The sequence below is a fragment of the Martes martes genome (assembly GCF_963455335.1).
Source record: "Martes martes genome assembly, chromosome: X".
In the NCBI taxonomy this organism is placed as follows: Eukaryota; Metazoa; Chordata; class Mammalia; order Carnivora; family Mustelidae; genus Martes; species Martes martes.
This window is the reverse complement of record NC_137897.1, coordinates 56,914,119-56,939,824: the sequence shown is the minus strand read 5'-3', so window position 1 is coordinate 56,939,824 and position 25,706 is coordinate 56,914,119. Positions and strand designations below refer to the sequence as shown.

Here is a 25,706-nt window from a genome sequence, read left to right as displayed (position 1 = left end):
TTTACCCACAGTAGAACTTGTTTCAAAATTAGAGTCAATCCTCTCAAAACCTGCTCCTGCTTTATCAATCAAGTTTATGTCATATTCTAAATCTTTTGTTGCCATTTCAAGAATCTTCTACCAGGAGTAGATTCCATCTCAAGGAACCACTTTTTATGCTCATCCATAAGAAGCAATTCCTTGTCCATTAGTTTTATCACGAGATTGTGGCAATTCAGTCACATCTTCAGGCTCCACTTCTAATTCTAGTTCTTTTGCTGTTTCCACCACAAGCCTTCAGTTGGTTTAAAAAAAAAAAAAGCATTATCTGTGGAGCACAATAAAGTGCAATAAAATGGATGGGCCTGTACCTGATCAGAGGTTTGTGTCCAGAATATATAAAGAATTCTTCCAGCTCAACAATAAAAAGACAAATAGCCCAGTTAAAATATGGCAAAGATTTGAATAGATGTTTATACCAAGAAGATACACAAATAGCCAATGAGCACAAGGAAAGATGTTCAACACCATTAGTCATTAGGGAAGCCCAAACCAAAACTACAATAAGATACCATTTCACACCCACCAGGATGGCTAAAATCAACTAGACAGATGATGACAAATGCATGTGAGAACAGGCGAAATTAGAACCCTCATACACTGCTGGTAGGAATGTAAAATGGTACAGCCACTTTGGAAAACAATCTGGCAGTCCCTCAAAAGCAGACCGTATAACTGCAGATGCACACCATTATCCATTTGATGTTCTTAGGAAGAGCAAGAAGGCCAATGTGGCTGGAGCGAAGTCAGTAATGGGGACAAGGGCAGGAGAGGACAGAGGAATTGATAAAGGGCATGTCATGCAAGGCCTTGTGGACCATGGTAGGACTTTGGATCTTATTGGGAATGCAATGGAATTTTGATCAGGAGCTCTTGGGTCTGAGTGCGGTTGTAGTATCCATTGTAAGGAGTGAAAAAGAGACAGCTAAAGGGAAGTAAACTATTACTGAGCAGCCTTGAAGGCCCACCTGTGATCAGGAACCATAAATGCATAATGGTGTACATCTGCAGTTACATGGTTTGTTCCAGCAGCACTTGACCTTCCTAGCTTTGGGAACAGAAAAAACAGGTGGTCAGACTGACTTAAGGTTGGGATTTGAGGTTCAGATGCCAGGAGGAAACTTGCTGGTAAACTAACTCATAAGTAAGTACTAAGGTAGGTTCTTATAGAGAAAAATCACATTTCCAGGCGTCTTTGGAAAAAGGAAGTACTATATTTCTGCCTTTTGCCATCTTTCGCTGCCTTGCTGTAAGCAATTTAGAAGCAATTAATTTAATGAAAGAAGCATTGAGAGGAGACTTAAATGTGAGCCTCAGCTCTCCCAGTGACTGTGACACCAGGGATAAATTGTCAAAGCTGACAACTGTAAGAAGGCTAAAGAAATTATCTTTCTGGCTGCTTGTTAAATCATGCCAAGAAATTAGCTTTATGCCATAAAATAAAACTCTTCAACCTCTCTTGGCAACATTTCTTCCAAATTTCCTCTGTGCTACCAAATTTCTCCTGATGCAATTCAGTTCATTTTCCTTGTGCTGGTGATCACCTATATAGCATCCCTTCGTAGAAGGAACGATAGTTTAAATCAGATCCTACCCCTCCTCTGCTCAAAACCCTCCAAAGGTTTCCTATCCCACTGAGAATAAAGTCCAAAACTCCTTGTGATGGCCCCTGTAATTTGGTCCCATCAGAACTCATCTTGTACCACTCTCCTTCATTAACTGTGTTCCAGCCACACTGGCCTTTCAGCTTCTCAAATAGGCCAAGGAAGTTCTTTCCTGCCTCAGAGCTTTTGCCATGCTGTTCTCTCTGCCTGGAAGACTTCATCTCAGTATAGGTGAGTTTCTTTTCACTTTTCAGGTCTTTGTCTAAATATCACCTACACAGAGAATCTTTCCTGACCAACCCATCTGAAGTAACCCCCACACACCCTGTTACTCTCTATCACATTTCTGTGTTATTTTTGTGATGTCGCTTGTCAGAGTATGTTGTTTTCTTGTTTCTCTGTGTGTTTTTCATCTGCTTCCACATACCCCCAACCCCCTCACACACACACACACACTCTGAAGTCCTTGAGAATAGGCTTATCTGTATGATCTGTTCATCTTTATTCCCAGACTATGGACCAGAGCGAATGCTCAATACAAATTTATATGCTGAGGGATGAAGGAAGAGATAGACCTCTTTTGTTACCTGTGCCCAATAAGTAATTATTATTTCTCAAACCTTTAGTTATTTATATTGTCCTGTACTGGACTCTTCCATAAGTGGAATAAAATCCTGACTTCCTGACTGATTTTGAATATTAGAGAGAGGATTATCATATTACAGACTTTCAGAGTCAGGAAGAACCAGAAGTCATCTATTCTGACCTCTCTCTCCATGTAGAGACCTTTCCGCAGTATCTATCCCAGGATTCCTTAAGATGCCTCAGTGGCAACTACAGGAAGTAAAGGGGTAGCTAAGTATATAGGGTTCTGGAACCGCCCCCCCCAAGTGTCCACTCACACTTTAACCAGAGCGGTGTTGATTTTGTTTATTTTCTATATTGGGATTTCACATAAAATTTTATTTGGGAAAAAAATAAACAACAGACTGCTGCTGAAGAGAACTTTAAAAACTACAGATCTGGGGGACACCTGCCTGGCTCAGTCAGTAGAGCATGTGACTCTTGATCTCAGCATCATGAATTCAAGCCCCACATTTGGCATAGAGCTGACTTAAAAAAAAAAAAAAAGAACTACAGATCTAATCTATGCCTGAACATGCATATCTTGATATTCCTTCATGCCGTTTTTACATCTCTGTCTTCAATATTTAAAGATGACACTACTGACAGCAATCGCTATTTGTGCATGTATTTGTCACTACAAAGACAAACATACCACCGAATGGTTCTTTCTACATGTAAAGCCATCCATTGGCTTGAAGCACTAGCCACGAGTTAAATAAGGTGTTTATTTCATAGATTGATCTTGAGGCTATGCATCAAGATGGTCTGTGCAGTCTCCCGGGAGTCTGTCGCTGTGTTACAGTACTGAGAACCAGTTCAAATACGACCTTACAAGGTATCTTCCACTCTCCTTTTTTGTTTCACATCAGTGAATTACCTTCTTTGTTTTGATATTAAATTTTACCCTAGTGATAGCCACCCACTTTGCCAATTGATTCAGGTCATTTCCATTTTAAGTGTGTCTACCAAACAAAACTGCCACATCTAACTTTAAATTTTGGATATATTTAATGCAAAGCTCCCTATTTAATCACACATTAAAAAAAAAACTAATGACATGTCTGTAGATCTAGAACCAGCTTCTACATAAATCCATGCTTTGTTTCTCTATTTGTTTGTTTGTTCTCGGGTGGGGGGAGCAATGAGTCACGGAGCCTTAAAGTTTCCTGATTTGGGTACTGATCAATCCAATTTTAGTCCAAAGTTTTTCTAGTTTGTCACATTTGAATTTGTAAATGTATAATCTGAACATTATTTTTCATTTATCCAAGGTAAAAAATATGAATCCTTTTCTCCATTCTTTAGACATTTCATCATTCCTATAAAACCTTTAAAATAAAAAAAATGTGTTCTTCAGAGCCTGCCATGTGCTAAGCACTGTGCTAGATATTGAAGGTATAAAGATGAGTAAGAGATACAGTCCTTGCTCTCAAAGAGTTTATAGTCTAGTGGAGGAGACAGGTACAGGGAGTAATCATTTGCAAGCCAGTCTGATAAGTACTGTGGTAGAGGTTTGAATAAACTGCTGGAGTACAAAAGTGGTATCAACTTTCTTTGCCTGGGAAAGGAAGGTGGAACTTTAGGGCCATCTTCACAGCCAGATCTTCAAGGATGGGTAAGAGGTTGGCGGAGGAGGTGGAAGTCATTCAGCATCCAAGACTACATATACACAAAGCCCCAGAGACTTAGAGAATATCCTATGCTTGGGATAGGGAGAAAAGTTTAGTGTGGTTAAATTCTAAGTACTTGAGGGGAATGGTGAGATAAGAGGCTTGAGAAAGTAGGCAGGGCCAAAACCAGGAAGGGCGTTGTGTACTATGCTAAAGAAAGGGTCTTTTTTTCTTATAGGCACATGGACTCATTGAAGGGTTTTTAAGCAGGGTAATGGCATTGTCAGAATTGTGCTTTAGAAACTTACAATAAGCAATGTAAAGTATGTGATAGGGAGGGAACACTGGGAGGAATATAGGACCCCTAGAAGCTCTGTAGTATGTGGCCAATTTCCTAAGTACCCTGGGAGTAGCCATTTCTTCCCTTACTTCACATGGAGCTAATACAAGTAAATGAGATCTGAGCCTCTTAGAAGAAAACTCCCAGGTTAGGGCTAGGTGGTTGGAAGTTGAAAAAAATTTAGTCTATACCATATAATTTAATGCTTATTCATGCACACCTTATGGGTTTTTTTTTAAAATATGTGTTTGTCCTTTCTTACAGCTGAATTCTACTGAGTCACAATCTTTTGAAGGGCAGGGTCCAGGACATCTTGCATTGTCCACAACCCTTAGTATAGAGACAGAGCACAGAATGAGTCCTCAGCACCTTTCTGCAGATTGACTGCATACAGTGTCCCCTCTTAGGCAGACTGCCTGAGACTGAGGTATCAGAAGAAGGCCACAGTACTGCTGGGGACTAGGAATAATGTTCGATTTCAAGGCTCATTTTCTAGGGGTGGCCAAAACTATTCTGATTCTTGTCCAGCCAGGCCTCTGAGTGCCAGACAGGCCCCTTTACTCCCTGCTTGGGCTTGACGCCTTCTTGTAAATAATGAGACAAATTATGAAAGTTCCCTCCGTATGAAAGAGAAATAATTATCAATTTGCTAGGAAGTCACAATCTACAGCTGAAAAATATTGAGTAGAATATATGTATATTATAATTGTGAACAAAATTTCAGAACGTAGCTAGTCATCTGTTTGCAGGAAAGGTGTGAAAAATAATGCTACACCTTTTATAGTTTGTCTTTTTGATATCATAATTAACATAGATATAACATGAGAAAAACCATAGGTGTTTTCAGTCCAAGTTTTGAACAATTTCAGTAATACATGGTAAAATTTGTCATTAATGCTATAGTCAAAAGGACGTTTGAGGAGCTCCCATATGTTTTTCTTGTATGTCAAAAAATTACCCTATGGGGCACCTGGGTGGCTCAGTTGTTAAGTGTCTGTCTTCGGCTCAGGTCATGATCCCAGGGTCCTGGGATCCAACCCTACATCGGGCTCCCTGCTCTGTGGGAAGCCGGCTTCTCCCTCTCCCACTCCCCCTGCTGGTGTTCCCAGTTCTCGCTATCTGTCAAATAAATAAATAAAATCTTTTTTTAAAAATTACCCTAGATTTGCATCAGCAGAAGCCAGAAAGTCTGAAAAGCATTCCCTGCATTTTTAAAGCAAGCACTCTTCTCTCTTTCCTGATTCGGCAGAGGTTGTGATCAGTTCACTGAGCAGAATGGCATTTCCTCCTATCCACACCTAATATAAACTCCAGCCAATTTAATGGAGTGTATTACGTAGGTTGGGGATGCAAGCACGTAAAGTCTTTGGCTCCTGAGACACTCATCTTGTGTGCCAAGACCAGGTGCAGAAATACAAATGCATATATATTAAGCCTGAGACAGCTGCTTTGCCAATGCTTTTGTGTTTTTTCTATTTAACTGGAAAGGTTGAGCAGGCACGGTTTCCATCAGTTATACATAAAATGTTATTTTTCTTGTGGAGGAAGAGAGTACATTTAATTCCTCAACTCAGTATTGATGTCTAAACCATTGAGGCTTTTAACTCCATTAATTGAGAGCTTAAAGTAAAAAGTTATATTTTTGATTAACCAGAATGCTCAGGAATGGAATGTTCTGGTTAATCAACTCTCTGGTTTAGGGAACAGTTGCACCAGCCCTTTTATTTGTTTTATACATATTCTTTAAGCTTTTGGGTTTTTTTATTATGTTATGTTAGTCACCATACAGTACATCATTAGGTTTTGATGTAGTGTTCCAAGATTCATTGTTTATGTACAACACCTAGTGCTCCATGCAATACCTGCCCTCCTTAATATCCATCACCAGGCTCACCCAACCCCCCATCCTTTCCCCTCCAAAACCCTTGGTTTGTTTCTCAGAGTCCACAGTCTCTCATGGTTCATCTCCCCCTCCGATCCCCCCCATCATTTTTCCTTCCTTCTCCTAATGTCCTCCATGCTATTCTTTATGTTCCAACCTTTAAGCACAGTAGAATGGACCTGATTGAATGTTGCTACTAGCACTCAGAGTTACACAGTTTTTCTGCACCCTTGATTCTAATTGGATAAGATCACCAAAAGTTCCAGATATTGACTAAATCTGCACTGAACCTGGGGTATATGCTGAGAAATTACTATGGGAAATTGTTTGGTTTCCTCTCATTTACTTCCTTCCCTGAAAGCAGAGTGATATAAAAGAAAAATTCACTAGCCAAGTGAAGACTTTGACTTGCTAATCTATACTTTACTGAATAAAACCATAGTTTAGAACATGAAAATTCTATGTCATCAGAGAAAACTGTGCTAAAACGTTTAGATCCAAAAAATGGGACTTTGCATGTCTAAAGGAAACAAGTGGATTGAGTTCATCTTGACCTGTCTCTTCAATTTATTCCCCAACGGAATTAATCTTACAGCAATTATCAGGGACTTACTCACCACTTTGACTCTTCTGTAGTGCAAATGTTATGTTTTATTTATAAACTAGCTAAGGTTCTTGGTGGTAAATAGAACTACTTTCCACTTTTCCCATTCGTTTACCTTGGAACATATAATTATCCAAAGGGAAATGTGGTCTGTGGATTCTTTTTTTTTTTTAAAGATTTTATTTATTTATTTGACAGATCACAAGTAAGCAGAGAGGCAGGCAGAGAGAGAAGGGAGGAAGCAGGCTCCCTGCCGAGCAGAGAGCCCGACGCGGGGCTCGATTCCAGGACGCTGGGATCATGACCCGAGCCGAAGGCAGAGGCTTCAACCCACTGAGCCACCCAGGCGCCCCGTGGTCTGTGAATTCTTAAAGTGGCCTTCCAGCACTTTTCACCATAATGAATTCATAGTCCCTTTTCTTGATTCATTTTCAGGCAAATATTACCTTATTTCTATTCTCCCAAGCCTTCATTTGTCTTTAATACAGACTGCTTATCATGCCAAATGATGTGGAAAGAGTGAGAACTGTGTAGAATTAGCTGCTGTCACATTTATTTTATTTCCGGGATAACGTTTTTAGTTTTGTCACACAGTTAATGGATTTGTTTCTATTAACAAGTAGAGCCTTCTTGACCTAATCCTTTTTCACACATATTCCTGTATAAATTCTAAATCCAAAGGTGCTAAGACAGTAGCTAAATTGGGTTTATAGACCCAATTAGACCAACACAAAGTCAACTGGTACAAATTTGGCCGTGGTCATTTACTTGCCTTTGGGGGGGATTAAAAAAAATTTGTCCCAAATCCACATAACCTGGAAGTTGAAATGATTAAAGTTTGGTGGGATATTGTAGGAGAAATCTGGAGAGAAAAGTTTCTACTAGAAGGATCTGTGGTGGTTCCTTTTTTGACCAAAAAGCTTTTAAATTCAAGTCAGAAAATGGCAAAGGGGAGAGGCTAGCAGAAAAAGTAGTTAAGTGGTGCATGAAAGACAGGCGAAGAGGTGGGAGGAAACTGACTTGATAGACTAATTTCAGCAACCTTATAAATGAAATGAAGACAGAAATAGGCATGAAGGAGAGGTAAAAGAAACTATGAAGGAGAGGAAAAGCAACAAATGTTGATAGAAGAATATCATAGCTGTTTACCAAAGTGATTAAGCTTATATGCAGAAGAACCAGACTGCCTAAATTCAAATTCAAGACCGACTGCTTCCTACCTACGTGACTTTGGACAAGATACTTAATCTCTCTGTTTCAGTTTCCTCATTTTTAAAATGGAAATAATAATAGTATCTACCTCACAGGGCCACTGTGAGAATTGATTGTGTTAACACATTGAAAGCACCTAGGACAGTTCCTGGCACAGGATCATCACTTGATAAATGTTGCCTGTTATTTTTATTATATGCCAACAGCAGAGAAAAGCCAAACCATACTACCAGCTGGTTCCAAAATAGCTATAATGAAAGTCAAGAATTATAAGAGTTATGCTAACACTAAAAGAGAAAATAGGAAGGGCCAAATAAGTAAACCCTGGAAATCTATGATGCTGAATTTTGATACCAGGACTGAAAAAAAAAAAGTTGTAAAATCTTTGCCAGTAACAGTGCAGCTATTGAACAGTGCAGGTATCTGGTTCTGCCTGGGTGAGGTAGCCACATGATGTTTTTTAAAAAATGTCTTAATACCATTCATGATCCAAGCATCCTTGATCTCTGGCCTAATGGACATAAAAACAGCAAATACATGCAAGTAAATGCAGTTGACTGGGCCCTGTGCTTTTTCTTAAAAATTGACTTTGCGGCTTACAGTCCACCAGGGCATTTAAGAAGCTAGATATTTCTGGTAAAGGAAAAAAATATTGCCTGGGGTGCTTGGCTGGCTCAGTTGGTAGAATATATGACTCTTGATCTCAGGGTCATAAGTTCAAGCCCCATGTTGGGTGTAGAGCTTACTTTTTAAAAAATTTCCTAACCACAATGCTACAGACACATTTCTCAAGAGTTTTCAGAAGTATGTTTGCTGAACCTGGTCTGTCCTCTGAATACATTTGTGTTGCTGATGTGAAAGAGAAATGCCCTGCACAATGAGGAAATGATTTTATTCAGCTATTGCAATAGGGAGAACATTTATTAATGAGAAATATCTCAAAGAAAAGTAAGGGAGCCTGGGGTTTTACAGAGACAGGTAAACAAGGGAGTCCCTTGCAAGTCTTATGGGAGTCATTGGGAAATTTTAGAATAGTCCTATTTTAGAATAATATGCTGGGGTGGGATGGTATCTTGCAATTCACCTTTTCCTGGAAAACAAAAGGGGCCAAGGTTCTTAAACATCATTGCTTTCTGGGAAGCACAGGGCTCAGATAAACTTCAACAATGTCACTGTTCGAGGCAAGTATTATTGCCAAGCAACTTAGAGGCAATGGTAACCCTCCTGAGTATGGTGAAGCAGGGTCTAAGAAATAGTCTCTTGAGCACTCTTAGTGCTGCTCCTTTAAAACCAGTTGAACCATCTGTTGAGAGGTACTTGCAAAAGTCAGTTGTTGTCGGGTTTGGAGTTCAGACATCTTAAAAGAGAGAAAACTAAAATGGAAAAAAAAATATAAAAGCGTCTATTACACAAAAGAGGCAGCCAAGAATTAAACCCTGAAGGTAACCAGTCAAGTGAATTCTAAGACATCAGTGGAGGAAAATACATTTTGCAGCACCACTCATGGAGCAAAGATGTCAGTGTTCTTGGTGACACTGTCTGGAGTCTAGGTTACCTCTCATAGAAGGACATGCGTGACCTGAGCATTTCCTCAGACAGCCTTCATGTTCTAGGTGGCAGCTTGTTCAAGGAGAATTCCACTCATACATGGTCTGATGTGGTGACCAGTTCTTCCAGATTTATATCAACTCATTGGGCTTTAGCTTGCAGGACTGCTTCACATCCCAGAGAAGAGACGAAGCTTTAAGGCAACACAAGGACTTGGGCCATCAAGTTTTAGTTCTTGGTGACTCAAGTCAGATGGGAGGAATAAAAATTGGAAAAGTTCATTTGGAGGATATTAGCCAAATATTGAAGAACACTGGAAGAATAGAAAATTTGGTTAAGGATAAACAATTCGGGCAGGGTGACAAGGTCCAGTCCAATTTCCAAGTAAATACCAAAACTGATTCTTCCACATGGGGAAGGAAGTCAATTATATCTCTACCAGAGAAGACAAAGTTTGCATACTCATCAGGAACCTGCAGTTTATGAAGAGATGATAGCTCAGAGATAATAGTTTCTGATAACCTGGAATGGTGTGCGATAGGTGAGTTTTCCTTTGAAACACGAAATTTCTCTAAACAGTCACATCCCTTTTTATCAGTGATAATCTCAAAGAAAGATTATTCTTGAACTCAAAATAAGGCTGGTCCCACAAGCAACAAAATAAAAAAATAGATAAATTGAAGTTCATCAATTTTAATGAACTTCAGTTCATCATAAGGGTCTGATATCCAGAATATATAAAGAACTCATTCAGCTCAACAACAAAAAGATAGCCCAATTTAAAAATGAGCAAAGGACTTGAATAGACATTTCTCCAGAGAAGATATACAAATGGTAACAAGCATACAAAGTGATGTTTGACATCAATAGTCACCAGGGAAATGCAAATCAAATTAACAGTGAGACACCACTTCACACCCACTGGGATGGCTAGAATTGAAAAAACAAAACAGAAAATAACAAGTGTGGATGAGAATGTAGAGGAATTGGGACCCTCGTATGCTGCCGGTGGGAATGTAAAATGGTGCAGCTGCCATAGAAAATAGCTTGGCTGTCCTCAAAAGTTAAACATAGAATTACCATATGTCCTAGCAATTTCACTCCTCAGTATATATTCAAAAAAATTGAAAAGAGGTACTCAAACACTTGTACACACATGTTCACGGCATCACTATTCACAAGAGCCAAGAAGTAGAAACAACCCAAAAGTCCATCAGCAGATGAATGTATAAACAAAATGTGGTTTATACATACAATGGAATATTACTCAGCCATAAAAAGGAATGAAGCACTGCCACATGCTATAACATGGACAAACCCCCAAAACATGCTAAGAGAAAGAAGCCAGACACAAAAGATCATATAGGGTATGATGTCGCTTACAGGAAATGTCCAGAATAGGTAAATCTGTAGGGACAGAATACAGATTGCTGGTTGTCAGGGGCTAGTGGGAGGGAGAAATAGGGAATGACTGCTTAATTAGTGCAAGGTTTTCTTTTGAGGTGTGAAAATGCTTTGGAACTAAATAAAGGTGGAAGTTGCACAATATTATGAATGTACTAAATGCCACTGAGTTACACACTTTAAAATGGTGATTTTAATATTATGTACATTTCACCTCAATAACAAATACTTAAAAATAAAAATCAGCCCCATCAGATTTAGCCTGATTATTTACCAAGGTGCAGCAAGAATGACAATTTACCATTTAGACCTTCTTAAGCTTGTTTTGCTGGAAGTTTTCATAAGAAATCTCACTTGGAAATTTTAAAAGCCTGTTAAAGCTGGGAACCCAAGCTAAGGAGATTTTATCTGCAGTGTTTATAATTTTGGGGCAATTCCTCTCTTTTTGGGGTCTCCAACACATCCTAAGCTTCCAGGGCTTGCCAGGAAGTAACCTTCCTTACTCGCTTCTAAGACTGGGAACTCTGTAAGCCAGGTATCAGGTACCAGGCTAGTCTTCCCAAGAGGGCATTGTATGCATTGCTCAATAAAGCCAAATTTAGTTCCTTAAAAGTGTCTGATCATCTCTGATTCAGTGAGCATCTTTGACAAGTAGGACATTCCAGGCACGGCCTTGGTTATATAACAAATGTTTCCAATCATGTGCTGATAACAGGTAGGACAGATCATTCTTATTGAGACTATGCAGATAATTATATTGCTCTGGAAATAAGAATGCTTGACAAGAGTTTCTGAATCCTGGAGGGCTCAGGCAGGGTCAGTGAGGTATCATTTATAAGTGTGTTATTTCTGTTTGCAGAAGCATGGTTTGCTAAATTATTATGAGTTATAGATAACGCAAGAAAAAAAAAAGAAATGAGTCCCTTATGCATCCAGAAAACAGAACATTAAAACATCAGCAATATTCTTTGTGTTAATTGAAACATAGTTAACCTGTGATGTTACATTACTTTCAGGTGTCCAACTTAGTGATTCCACAACTCCATAGGTTACGCTTTGCTTGCCATAAGCCTAGCTACCATCTGTCACCAAACAACATCATCGACTGCATCGCCTATGCTGTGCCTTTTATTCCCATGACTTATTCATTCTACAACTGGAAACCTGTACCTCCCACTCCACCCATTTTGCCCATCCCCACACCCCTCCCCTCTGGCAACCATCAGTTTGTTCTCTGTATTTATGGGTCTGTCTGCTTTAAACCATCAGCAGTATTCTAAACAAAATCCATAATCATCCCTCATCAGTTTCATTCAGGTCTGTGTAATTAGTTTTTGTTCCACTCGACCTTGCATCAGCGGTCTCACTAACCCGTCTACTTGTCAACTAGAGTTCTTGAAATCCTGACTCAGTTTGTTGATATGGTCTCAAAGTTGTTTCAACTGTACCATAAAAAGCCTGTACTCGATACTTGGCAAAATCATTTTCCATGGGGCTCTGAGATAACCTTTCTTTGTTGAGAATGAAGCACTCTAGCTTGTACCTGATTGCAAGTGCTCTCAGGGACATCAGATGAAAATACACAAAACCATCTGTAAGTAGCAAAAGACGTACAAAAGGTTTGGTTAACTTGCTACTGATCATTTTTAAAAATGAAAGATCTGATGAGACTTCATTACAAGAACAATAATGCAACTGACAAGGACATGTAGTTGTTTCTGTGGCATGCAAAACAACATAAAAGTCAATCCCAAAAAGGTTTTAGACAGAATGTCCATAAACATAATGATTAACCCTGTTTTCAAAGAAGACAGGGTATTATATCTAACTTATAAAAATGGGTGAACATAATCCCTACAGAGACAAAAAAAAACAAAAAATCCCTTAAATGTAACTTACAATAAACCTGATACAATATATCGTGAGTATACTGAGCACACAGTTAGAATATCCCCAAAATATATCAAAAATATCAAGTTAGATTCAGTTAAGCAGAATAGGTCTTAAACATCTATATATTAATAAAATTCCATAGGTAAGTGCTGAGAACCCCCCAGTTGAAACTAATGGCCTAGCAGATGTGAGATTCACAATAAAGAAGAAAAGTTGAAACCAAGTTAACATTTTAAAAATTTTAAAATTACAACTGAAAACACTATACTGTAGTCATCTAAAATCTGACAAAGCAGCATAAGGACTCTGACAAATAGAAACAAATCATTGCTAGTGAGGACATTGATGGGTCTTTAGGAACTTCCTATACAATATACAATTTCTGAAATATTTATATTAATAACAATTTGCCTAATACCAGTCTAACCCAGGGAAAGCGGAGCATCTCTTCTGATTTGGCAGCTCTTCCCGTGCATCTCATCAATAGTAACGTATCAAATAAACACAATTATTTCTAGCACGGCTCTGTTTATAAGGTGAAAGAACAAATCCTTTGTGATTTTCCAGGGCCTTCTGGGATTCGATTAAGATAAGATGATGGATTACTGAAAAATGGTATTTGGTTCTCTACTTAACCAAAACCATGATAAAATATTTTTAACATAAATGTAGGAGGGAATATGACCATGAAAAACCACATCTTGGGGCGCCTGGGTGGTTCAGTCAGTTAAGCAACCGACTCTTGGTTTTGGCTCAGGTCATGTTCTCAGAGTCCTGAGATCGAGCCCTCAGTGGGCTCCATTGTTAAGCGCAGTCCCTTTCCCTCTGTTCCCTGCCCCCACTGGCCTGCTCTCAGGCTCTCATTCTCCACCTCTCTCAAATAAATAAATAAATAAATAAATAAATATTTTTTTAAAAAGAAAGAAAGAAAGAAAAAGAACCTCATCTCTTTCCTAAGTAAGAAGACTGCTTTCTTAAGTAATCAAGGCCATAAGAAAGTCAGCATAACCCATGTAAGTTTATTCTAGTAAGACACAGAATCTTTTTTATTGAGGAAAATTACTTAAAGAGTGAAGCAAAACCTTTGCAGTCTGTTATTGAGGATTACTTAGTGAAGCAAAACCTTTGCAACCTGTTATTAAGAGAAGACCAATAATATAAAAAAATTGTGTTTTAGCAAAGAGAAAACCAAATTCTAGTTTTGCAGCAGTATATAATATTTGATAGTGAAGTTCTTTTTGGAAATCTGATAAATAAGCTCATCAAACCTTAGCCAACTTTGATCTCAACAGATAAAATTCCCTTTCTGTCAGTCTTCTACCGTTTTCTGTATGCATACATATCCTTTATAGTACAACTTATATAAGTGACCAAAAAGAACATGTTCATTAACAGACCCAAATACATAGTTTCTCTGTAGCATGTAAAAATAAAGAAGCAAAAGCATATAAAGCCAAAATTATCCTTAGTAATTAATGCATTCTCTTAGTTAGAAATGATCTAGGTATCTAATGAATATCCATTAATTAACTCATTTAATATCAGCCCAAAGTTTTCAGTTACTTAAAGATCTTGTAAATTATCTTCAAGCTGATGTACTACAAAACATAATTGCTGTTGCAATAAAGTTCCTTAGAATAATGACTCAATTAGGCTGAACAAATTTACATTTGTCATAGTCTCAAACACTAAGTAGAAGTAATGTTAGCTCATTTAATTAGTAAACCTGTATAAATTTAGGAGGAATATGCTCAAATAGAATAAAAATCTACATGTATATTATACTTAACCCTGATAAATTAGAAAAGACATAACCGATTTTAGTAAACCAAATTTATTAAATCAGTCTTGTCTGCCAAAGATTTACCTAAATTATGCCAACTTGAATTCTTAAAACATTTGAGCTTGTTTCTGTAGGAATATTCTTTTGGCACATTAAAAGTATTCAAAGTTTAATTTCCTTATTTTCTGGGAACTTTAGGAATATTCTATTTATCTAAGCACTTATTTCTATAATCCAGTGAGAATAGAGCTCCTTTAAGAACATATTAGGAAAATAGTACATGCAAAGGCCTTTCTGAATTATAGACATCATCATTATTAATATTATCTAAGCTATTGTCATAGAGAGGATGATCAATAACAAATAACATCTCAGAGGAAAGGTAGGGGGCCAGGAGGTTTTTAGAGACATTGGTATTCTTCTTTAGATACTGTATTATTTCTACTTGCCTTGTTTGTTTTTTTGGTTTTGTTTTTCTGTGCTTACGACTTGTCTCCCTGACTTAACTGTGGGCTCTGAGGGGGAAAGGTATATGCTGTATTAATTTGCATTTCTCCTCTTCCCCCTCTCCCTCCTCTTTATTTGTTTTTTATTGAAGTATAATTGACATACAGTGTTCTGTTGGTTTCAGGTATATATGATAGTGTTTCAACATTTTTATACACTACAAAACGATCCACATAATAAGTTACAATCTGTCACCATACAAAGTTATTACAATATTATTGACTGCATTCCCTATGCTATACACTCCTCTTTTTGCCTAACACTTAATGTCCCATCTCACCTATCCAAAAGTTATTGATGTTTCTCTTTTTTGATATGCTAAGACAGTAGACTTATAAAATGTAAGCTTTTCATGATTGGAAAACAGCATCCAGGAACTTTCAGAGTCACATATTTAACTCTTATTTACAGAGAATTTATGGGTGGCCGAATCTTTTTCTCATATTGGTTTCTTCCTGGTTGCATATCTAAGGCCAAGCTATTTTTTGCTAGGTGATCACTGAGTTCACTTTCATGAGAAAAATCAATGTTTAGTGATATTTTCTACCCACTTCCTGCTTGCCAATGTACGTGTCTCATTGATTCAGCCTGTGAACCAGGGTATTGTTCAGAATATGAAATGTTATTATGGAAGAGATTTCATGAAGAAGTTTATGCATTCTGTAGGTACTATGAAGGTCTTACAATCTCATAGTACTGAAAATGCTATTTTAAATGATGCTCATGCTTAGAATTCTGTTTCAAGTCAAATATCAGGGAGAACTTGGGGGAAGATGGGCTGGGTATGGGGCACCTGGGTGGTCAGTGGGTTAAGCCTTTGCCTTCGGCTCGGGTCATGATCTCAGGGTCCTGGGATCGAGTCCCACATCGGGCTCTCTGCTTGGCGGGGAGCCTGCCTCCTCCTCTCTCTCTCTCCGCCTGCCTCTCTGCCTACTTGTGATTTCTCTCTGTCAAATAAATAAATAAAATCTTTGAAAAAAATAAAAAATAAAATAAAATGTCTGTGGAAGCTGAAGAGATTGAAGCATTTAGGATGAGGCCTTAAAAATAAGCTGTAATACACTTTTGATGATAAAGAATGCTCTTTTACATTTACTCAATAAGACTTAATGGCAACTTAATAAAAAAGAGTAGGCTAATAAGAGTAGGTCACTCTTTAATAAAAGAGTAGGTTAATGTTGACAAGAAGTTAAAGTGACATGGTATCACCAATAGCGGAAAAGTTAAAGGACACCAGTGAAGTCGCTGAAGACAATTTTAGTGAAGGAAACAGTAACTTTAGAGGAGGCTGATTTAGTCTTGTAATAATCACATTTACCGAAAGGCAACCACATGCCACCCAGGAGGTTATGCTTTTGTACATTCTACACTCAGCTTTTATGAGCAACAAGTGCAAAAACTTACTCAAACAAGAAAGAAACAACTTCTAGGTTATGTCATAGATTCAGTACAGAGACTCCAATCTCCATCATCTTCTACATCTGGCTGAGCAAGATGATTTTCAAAGCCCTTTCTAGATTCTAGCTTTCTTAAAGTCCTGTAAGTGATAATCAGCATTCATCATGATGACCCCAGGGTACCACAGGTTTTTACAATCATTCCTGAATGATTAGAGAAAAGTGCTATTTTGTCCAATATAGTTATAATATTCTAATTCTTTGAAAATCTGAGATCCTAAATTGGAAAATGTTACCAATCAACTTGAATGTGTAATTTACCCAAACACTCCTTCTGATCATTCTGAGCCATTTTACTCTGTAATCTGTGTAGGTAGATTTTTGTTTTTCTTAAAAGAAGGGGGAATTGTAAGGGAATAGATCTCAAGGGTTAGATCCTTGGCTGTAAAGACTCCCTTGGATTGCTTTTGGCTCTTGGCTGTAGCAACTTGTTTTCTTACAGAGATGAAGCATCTGGTTTTTGTTATCTGAATGATGCTGTCCTGGGAATATTACGATTGCGACGGAAATTTGACCGTATTCTCTATGTGGATTTGGATCTGCACCATGGAGATGGTAAGCCCTTCACTTTCAAAGGTGCTTTGCTGCTAGGACAGAAGGTTTTTATCAGTAAAGCTGCTTCTAGGCGACTGGTAAAAGGAGAAATGCCTGTTGCAATTGAAATTTTTCTAATTGAGAATCCTAATGTAGGTAGAAGAAAGATTCTTCTAACTAATGTAATTCCTCCTATGCTGACAAAGATGCTTTAGAATACCAGGTTCCTGTGATTTCCCCTCCCTTCTCCTCCACCAGCAAAGTTCTCCAGTAGAGAACGTTAAGAAGTGGGAATCTTGTCAAGTGTATACTCAGTGCTCAGTAACGTCCCTCAAGCCCCTTGCATAGATTCTAAGTGAAATTGGCAGTTGCAGCTGACAGTCTCGTTCCTTCTCTTAAGATTGAATGAGTGTATGATAGACTAACACTCTGAATTTTTCACCAACAGGAATATCAACTCATGCAGTGAACAGAATCTGTGCCACTTTCTTTGTAATGTCAAAATATTTAGTGCTGCACAAACTCAGGGCATCTCCTGTAACTTTTAACAGCAGCAGAATCTTGACTTGCCTCAGACCATTAATGCCCCTTTAGAAGATTCCACCAGAAGGATGTAACCCAAGCCCTCCTATGTACTTTCCATCTAGAATGTAGAGCTTCAGGGACAGTTACCCACTTGCTGTTTCTTTAATAAATCCTGTGTGTGACCCATGTTTCCATTGACCTAGGAACACTTATCTGATAAAATTAATTAAGGATATTCCCTCCTCTCCCCCCACACCAGTGATTGCTGCTTCCCTGTTTCCAGGGATTTTTGGAGACAAACTAACATAATCAAGGCATAAGTGAGGAAAAGAATAGTATATGACAGAGGATAGGATCAGCTCTCCTGCCAAAACAGAAAAAGAAGGAAGAAATTGTGGGGGAGACCTCCCCAAGGAGTTCATCTAGATGGATGCTACCATGGAATGGTGACAGAAAATTAAAGGTAACAGAGAAAAGAGTTAAAACAACCAACATACCACTCTGAGAACCATGCCCACTGAATATCTGAATACTCAGCCAACACCAAACACAGCCTTGCTCAAAAACCTTCAGAGTCTCCTTATTGCCTATAACAAGGGTAACATTTGGCCCATGGCTTGTTTTCGTATGGCCAGCAATTTAAGAATTTTATTTTATTTTATTTTAATTTTTTACATTCTTACAAGGTCGTAAAGGAAAAAAAAGAGCAATCAAGACCATGAAGCCTTGGCAAAGCCCAGAATATTTGCCATGTAGCCCCTTGGTTGGCCAACCCTTGGCCTGTAGCACTGGTTCTCAAACTCACATATGTAGCATGGTGACACCAGGAAGCTTGTTTTAAAATGCAGATTCCTGGACCACGTCCACCAGATATCCAGATTCAGTAGGTCTGGTTACGAAACGCAAGAAGCTACATTTTAGCCACAGTCCAGCTGGTCCACAGGCCACACTTTAAAAAGCAATGCTCCTCGAGGTAAAGTCCACACTTTTCGCCCTGTCTTTTGAGGCCTGCCTGAAAGAGACCTTGCCTCTTCTCTCCAGTCTTCTCACTCACTACCTGCTGTCCAGGCTGCTCCACTCAGTGATCCCCAGACAGGTCTCAGTGCTCCTGCCCCCATCCCTGACTTTGCATTATTCTTTCCTAACTTAGTTTTGCTTTTTCCTCCAAGTTCTCTCCAGGAGCTCAAGTTCCAACAGTAGCACAATTGCCCTAACCACTCCAGCCCGAAAGTTCTCTCCCCTCCTCAAGTCCTGTATTGTTTATATCGCTGATTTGCTATTTAATTATATATTGTCTTGTATTGTTAGTTAAATCTTTAATGTGTCTATGTCTTCTCCTCCCATAGAAACTTTCAGTTCCTCCAGAGCAGAGATCAAGTTGTTTACTTCTTTCTGTCCTGCACAATGGCTTGAACAAACAGAACTATGCATATAGCAGTGGTTCAGTAAAATATTTGTTGAATGAATGAATGAGTATGAAATTCAAACTATTAGTATCAGAGCTCAAGAATAGAATCAACTCTATTGAACCACGTAAGAATGAAATGACTGTCACCTGAAACCGTTCTTTCCATTTGCAATGTTATTTCTACACCATTTAGAGTTTCCTGTTTTAGCCAACTTTTATGGTGTGTTTCATTTCAGTTTATTTCCCCTCTTCAGCACCTCCCTTCCAGTGACCTCTGCCCTGCCTCCAAACTCTTACACATTTGGTTTATTTTAAATCTCCCATGATTCCATAACCAGCATCCTGTGGTGGCTTCACCAGCACTCTTAGCCTGTCCTCACTCTCTTTCACCTTCTTTTGTTTACCTAACCACTGTTCTCTTTCACACCAAGCCCCATAACCCTCCACCTATCTGTCTATGTCCCTTTTTTAAAGTATGATTTGCTAACAATACCTAATGGCATTTCCCATGAGAGGAGATACAAAGAACTACTAAACATACGAAAAGGTCCTCAACACATTAACACTCAGAGAAACGCAAACTAAACAAGATCCTATTTTCTGCCTAAGTTTAATAATAATAGCACCCATTGCTAGTCAGGGTGTGAGAAAATGGGAACCCTCCTCATACACCACCAATAGAAGGATAAATTGGTACCACCTTTCTGGATCAAGAAATAATCAGGATTTTTATGAATTGTCCTTGTTTATACTTCAGTTTCTAAGTTAAAATGCAATTTTAATATGTTTTGTTTTGTTTTATTTTGTTTACTTAATGCCTTGTGCCTGGAGCCTTTAACTGGTTTTAACTGCCTCCCTAGGGCAAAACATAAGGCTTGGGAAATTCAAACATACCTGTGATACACAAATACAGTTACTATTTTTCTAAGGTCTCTTTTGGCCTCTAATGAAGACTGAAAGCATTAAGTAAACACAGCGACAGTTTCTTTATTTGAAGTATAAAAGAGGATAGTACATGAATTTGCTAATAGTCCTTCCATTTTACAAATGGACTCTCTGAATATAATATGACCATATGTGATTCTGGGAAGAAAGGTATGGAGGTGGGCAGTGCACTTATCTGAAATTAAGTAGTGGCTTGTAACAGTTACTTCCTTCTCCCAGGCCTCTATTCATTTTCTGCCTCTGTTTAAATGGAAAGGAGACTCCTTTCTAGAAAAGCACCCTCCCCAGCCTTCCTTCTTCAAGCTTTAAAATTATAAAGGTGCTATTAAGGGAGGAGCCAGGACTGTTAGCCTTCCATGTTTTGGCAAGAAATATGTACTCCAAGCTGGTTAGACTTTGGGTGAACTGCATTTATAGCCAAATCTGTATCACAGAGAAGCACTTTATCATTAGGTTTTCACTACATGATGCCTACTGTTTGTATTGGTCGTATTTTTCAAAGGATTGCCACATTGTACTTCTTCAGGGGGAAAAAATCCCAAGAATTTAACTAGAACCACTGAAACAAAACAAAACATAAAACTTCCAAGATGGTGCCAGTTCCCTCTATTCAGCTCTATTGATAATGCTTCGATTCTGAGCTCAAGCCTTCCACACCTTTTAGAAGAGGTTGTCTAAGGGAGCCTGGACATCCTGTTGCTTGGAAAGGGCAAGTCCAATCACAACTTGCCATGCATTTGAAAAGGAACCCCAAAACTTCCCTTGGGGCCAGAGTTCTACCTCATCCTGTAACAACAGAGATCAAAGACTGAAGGGTCTTGTTCCTTTTACTCCTCAGCTTGTTAGCTTTATTATTGCTATCCTCTCTCTTACTTTCCACAGCTGCTTCCTAGCATTTCAGTTGTCCCAAACCGGGAGTTGCATATATAAAGTGATTCTTCTGCTGTTTTTTTTCCCCCCTCTGATAGGTGTAGAAGATGCCTTCAGTTTCACCTCCAAAGTCATGACAGTGTCCCTGCACAAATTCTCCCCGGGATTTTTCCCAGGCAAGTAATCTGTGTGTTCAGTATTACATTTGAAGAAGAAATGCTGCAGCTCTTCTCTGCATCCTTACGTTTTGTATTTGGAGAGTTCCGTGCCGGTTGTACTTTATTGATGTTACTCTGTGCAGAATTTTAACACAGGTCCTTTCAGGTAACAGTGATAGGAATGTAATACTGTTTCTTTTTCCAGATGCCTTTTATGGACTGTCAACAGACAGCTCACTTACACTTACTGTCCTATCAGATACCCTGTGTAACTCCTAACATCCTGATAAGTGCAATGACATACTAATATTAGATCAATCCAAAACATATGGAAAACCAAGCAAAGGAGTGCATCTTTTTCTGTTATTTAATTTGATCTAGCCGAGTGGAAACTAAGGTTTTTCCATTTTCTTATGGTTTTTCTCTTTCCCCAACATTGTTTACAACAGTTACTTCTCTAAATTATTTGTCTTAATTTCATTTCCTTAGAAATCGTCACAAATCCAGGACCATTCTTCTACTTGACCTTTTACTGTCCTGGACTCCTGTCAGAGAATCCTTCGAGTTTTCTAATGCTTGTGCCCTTAAAACTGCTCCTGATGCTCCTCTCTTTCACAGGAACAGGTGACGTGTCTGACGTTGGCCTAGGGAAGGGACGGTACTACAGTGTAAACGTGCCCATTCAGGACGGCATACAGGATGAGAAGTATTACCACATCTGTGAAAGGTACAGTAGTAACACTGAGCCTGTAACAAGTGCATCACATTTCTTTAGGATGAAAGGGCCCCCAATCTCACAGCATTCTTGTCTTCAAGGAAGAGTTTGGGGGGGGAAAAAAAGCACCACGGTATACCTATGTAGCTTTTGTACACTGCTCATTATACTTCATCAATCAGGTTGCCATCCCTTGTTTAGGAGAGCCGAGCGTTTGGAACAGAGCCACACTCTTGGTTTGCTCTGACTTGCTGCCCCATCTGACTAAGGTCATCCCGAGAGTAGAGCTTCCAAGCTGGCCTGGGTTATCCCTTGTGTGCTACTTTCTTAGCTAGAAGCTGCATGTATGTCATTTCATTAGCCTGGCAGTGTTCATTTCCGCTTCCCATTATGGAGATCTGCTTCCATCCACTGGTGTGAATATTAGAAAGTTCTTCGTTACGAGTTCTTGAGTTCTATCCTTTGTGTTACAATTAGGGTCAGAAATCTGTCCTTTTTACACTGTGGTTAAGGATCAAATTATTCTTGAGTTCTATCCTTTGTGTTACAGTTGAGGTCAGAAATCTGTTCTTTTTACACTGTGGTTAGGGATCAAATTACAGCCACTTGTAGGCAGACAGTTTGGTGTAGACCATTGGGGCTGAAAAGCCCTACAGAACGGGGAAGGGGGAGGGGGTAAACTCATATTCATAAAAATTGCAATTGGCCGGTACAAATTCACTGCTGACATTGGCAGGAGAGAAAGTAGGTCTGACTAGAAGTCAGCAAGTCAACATTACTTAAGGTAAGTAATGGGGATGGAGGTGCTTTTGATTCTTACCTCACTCAGCTCAGATTTCTCCCACCCTCTGGTGGAAACAGGGGCTTCCCAAAGGAGCCTGCACTGGCCATCATCACCAGCAGTTGTAAAAACAAAGCAGAAGTATTAAAAAATAAAAACTGTATGCTTCAAAGGTGACTCTTAGCTCAAGAGATTTGGCAAGCCAAGTCATCAAGCAGCAGCTCTAGCCTCTTCATGATTTTGATCATGTCCCCTGGCTACCTCTGTATTGTCAGACTGAAAAGGCCTTTATTTTTGGAGCCTGCCATTGATGGTTTTAATTGCCTTTCTTTGTTCCCCTCAGGCTCTGTTCTGTCCTTCTTGAGATGTGCAGATCAGAGCTGCTTATGTAACTTCACCAATGAAGATACCCTGTGGTGCTGTGTAAAAGGAGAATTATTTTGTTTTTCTTTTAATCCCCTTCTTGCGAGTGTTCAACACTTTCTGTCCTTTTTTCACCATAGCAAGAAACTCAGTTTTTCTCTTCAGTGCTGTGTCCATGGGGTTTCCTAGAGCTTGCTAGTTCCTGGGCCTTAAATGAAAAGTCAGCACCCACCATCCTGCAGGGAGAGTTTGTAGTATCTGGCCTTCCCTAAATAGATTACCTTACACGTACCCCTGTTGAAGCCCATCTGCCAATCATAAAACCTCTTGAGATCTACCTTTAGCCCCCCATCAGTCTGGCATTTCACTGCCTAGAAGAGCTAAGTGTTGTCTGCCGACCTGGGGAGTGCCCACTCCCAAGGAAATCTACTCACCCTCCTTCCATGAGCATAATGTCTGTTGCTCCCTTATATTTTCTCTTTCTCTAAACCAGTTCTTACTACGGGACAAAAAAAAAGTTTAATCCCATAGTAATTCCTGTTTTAATATAGCCTCAGTATCAGACTTAATTGGAAGCATTTAAAAAATGAATTTAGGGGGGCACCTGGGTGGCTCAGTCATTAAGCATCTGCCTTCAACTCAGGTCATGATTCCAGGGTCCTGGAATCGAGCCCCACATTGGGGCTCCCTGTTCCGCGGAAAGCCTGCTTTCCCTTTCCCATTACCCCTGCTTGTGTTCCCTCTCTCACTGTGTCTGTCCCTGTGAAATAAATAAATAAAATCCTTTTTTTTTAAGTGAGTTTAGGGGCGCCTGGGTGGCTCAGATGGTTGAGCATCTGCCTTCAGCTCAGGACATGATCCCAGGGGCCTGGGATCAAGCCTCACATTGGGCTCCCTGCTCGTTGGGGAGCCTGCTTCTCCCTCTCCCTCTGCCATTCCCTCTACATGTGTTCTCGGGCTGTCTCTCTCTCTCTCTCTCCATCTCTCTCTGTCTCTATCTCTGTCAAATGAATACATAAAATCTTTTTAAAATAAATAATAAATAAAAAATAAGAAGTGAATTTAGCCCCAAAGAAAAGATCCATGGAAGATCACATATGACTTCCCTTTATAGAAACCATCTTGCTGCCCCCACCGTAGTGTACGGGAGGCCAGCACTGACTAAACATTCTTCCAGCTTGCTTCCTAAAGTACCAGACACTCATCACCTTATGGTTCCCAGAGCTCCTTTTGCCTCATGGAGGCACACCACCAATCTACACACTGATCATCCAGGATAACAGGTTCCGGGTTTTCATTAGAGGTACAATAATTGTCCCCTTTGATTTCTTTCAGAAGTCAAGTGTGCTCAGGGCGTTACGTGAAGGCAGCTCTGATTCCAAGGGTGCCAAGAAGGCTTCCTGACCCAAACATCTCTCCCATCTGTCACCTGAAATTCCTTTAACAGGAAATGCGCTTTTATTCTACAATGAGAGATAGGCCTTAAAATGGAATTTTGCCACAACCCCTCCTCCTAACCTTCACTCTGCCAGAGATGTATGCTTTCTTGATAGCAGATTTTGAAAGGGTTAGAGCACGAGCACTCTGAGCGTTCAGAGGAGCAGAAACTGGGTTAGTGGAGCAGTAGAGGGAAAGAGGCACAGAAAAAAAAAACCACTCTTTGCCAACTAAGTGGTTTTATAGAGGTTCAGCCCTGGTAACTATATCACTTAGTTCCAGTCATTCTGTTTTTGACTACTTGTAGCTTGTTGCTGGGAAGCAGAGTCTCTTGCCCTTTTTCTACTATGACCTCTGACCCATCTGCCTACCTCAAAAGATAGAGTCAACATAGGAATGGCTTACTCATGTAAAAAAAAGTCATGTAGTATATCTGCTATCTCCATTTAATCCTTTATGTTCCGTGAGCCCACTGATTTTCTGGCTTGCTCCTTACCTGTGATAAAATAAAAGATCTCTTATTGCTGGTTCACTTAAAAGATGCTCTAATTTTCGTTTGCCACTCAATTTCTAGTTTGCTCCTGAACTGCCACTCCCTGTGGGATTCATGAGCCCTTTTGTCTTTCCTATCCTTTCTTCCTGTGTGGCTTTTTCCTCTGCCATAGCCTCCTTTGACTTTGCCAGCTAGTCTGACTTAATGATTTCATCTTAAGGTTGAGCACACCCTCTTTTTTTGAAGATCTTATTTATCTGAGAGAAAGAGAGAGGGAGAGGAGAGAGCACAGGTGGAAGGAGGGGCAGAGGGAGAGAGAAGCAGACTTCCCGCAGAGCAAGGAGCCCGCCATGGGGGTGGGGCTTGATCCCAGGACCCTGGAATCGGGACTTGAGCCCCTGCTGAGCCACCCAGGTGCCCCAGGCACACCCTCTTAATTTAAAAAAAGGGGGGAGGGGGCTTAGGGTTTCTTTTTTTTAATAGACTAGATAAGGAATCTACATGGACATTTTCAGCACCAAAAGACCTTGAATTCCATCTTATGTAAAAGATAATCTTAGTCAGAGATACCTAGGTCATTCAACACTCATTTGGAAGGGTAAGGGTCACTGATTCCCAAAATCTTCCCATAGTTTTCATGGGAGTTACTAGAGTTGGTATTATAAGTAGAACCCTGTTTTAACTAACATAAAGGAATATTAACATCATTCTTGTAAGCACACGTCCTCCTTCAAATAGAAGCTTTGGGCCCAGTAGAGAGACAATGGTTATATTCTTGATTTACATGAAATCCCACTCCCCCTCCTTGGCCACATGTACACACACACACACAAAGTTTGATGGGAGAGGAAGGCTGATTTGCTAAAGGGAGGGTTTTGCTGATTTCCAAACTATGTCATCTGAAAGATGAAATACTGCTCTACCTATGTTTAACTTGTTCTTGCTTTCTAACTGTATCTGAATGCAA

At 39.5% G+C, this 25,706-nt stretch overlaps 1 protein-coding gene across 2 annotated transcripts in view; it reads left to right on the top strand.

Annotated features, from left to right (window-relative positions):
- Positions 1-25,706, top strand: part of HDAC8 (histone deacetylase 8) — a 222,487-nt gene that overhangs the window by 49,557 nt on the left and 147,224 nt on the right. The window contains exons 5-7 of one of the 2 annotated variants that reach the window (XM_080795435.1): positions 16,953-17,065; positions 20,891-20,968; positions 21,569-21,677. In XM_080795435.1, the coding sequence (XP_080651561.1) occupies positions 16,953-17,065; positions 20,891-20,968; positions 21,569-21,677 (300 nt within the window). Of the gene's footprint in view, positions 1-16,952; positions 17,066-17,828; positions 17,939-20,890; positions 20,969-21,568; positions 21,678-25,706 lie in introns of those variants that run through there. The other variant, XM_080795436.1, reaches the window with a different exon arrangement.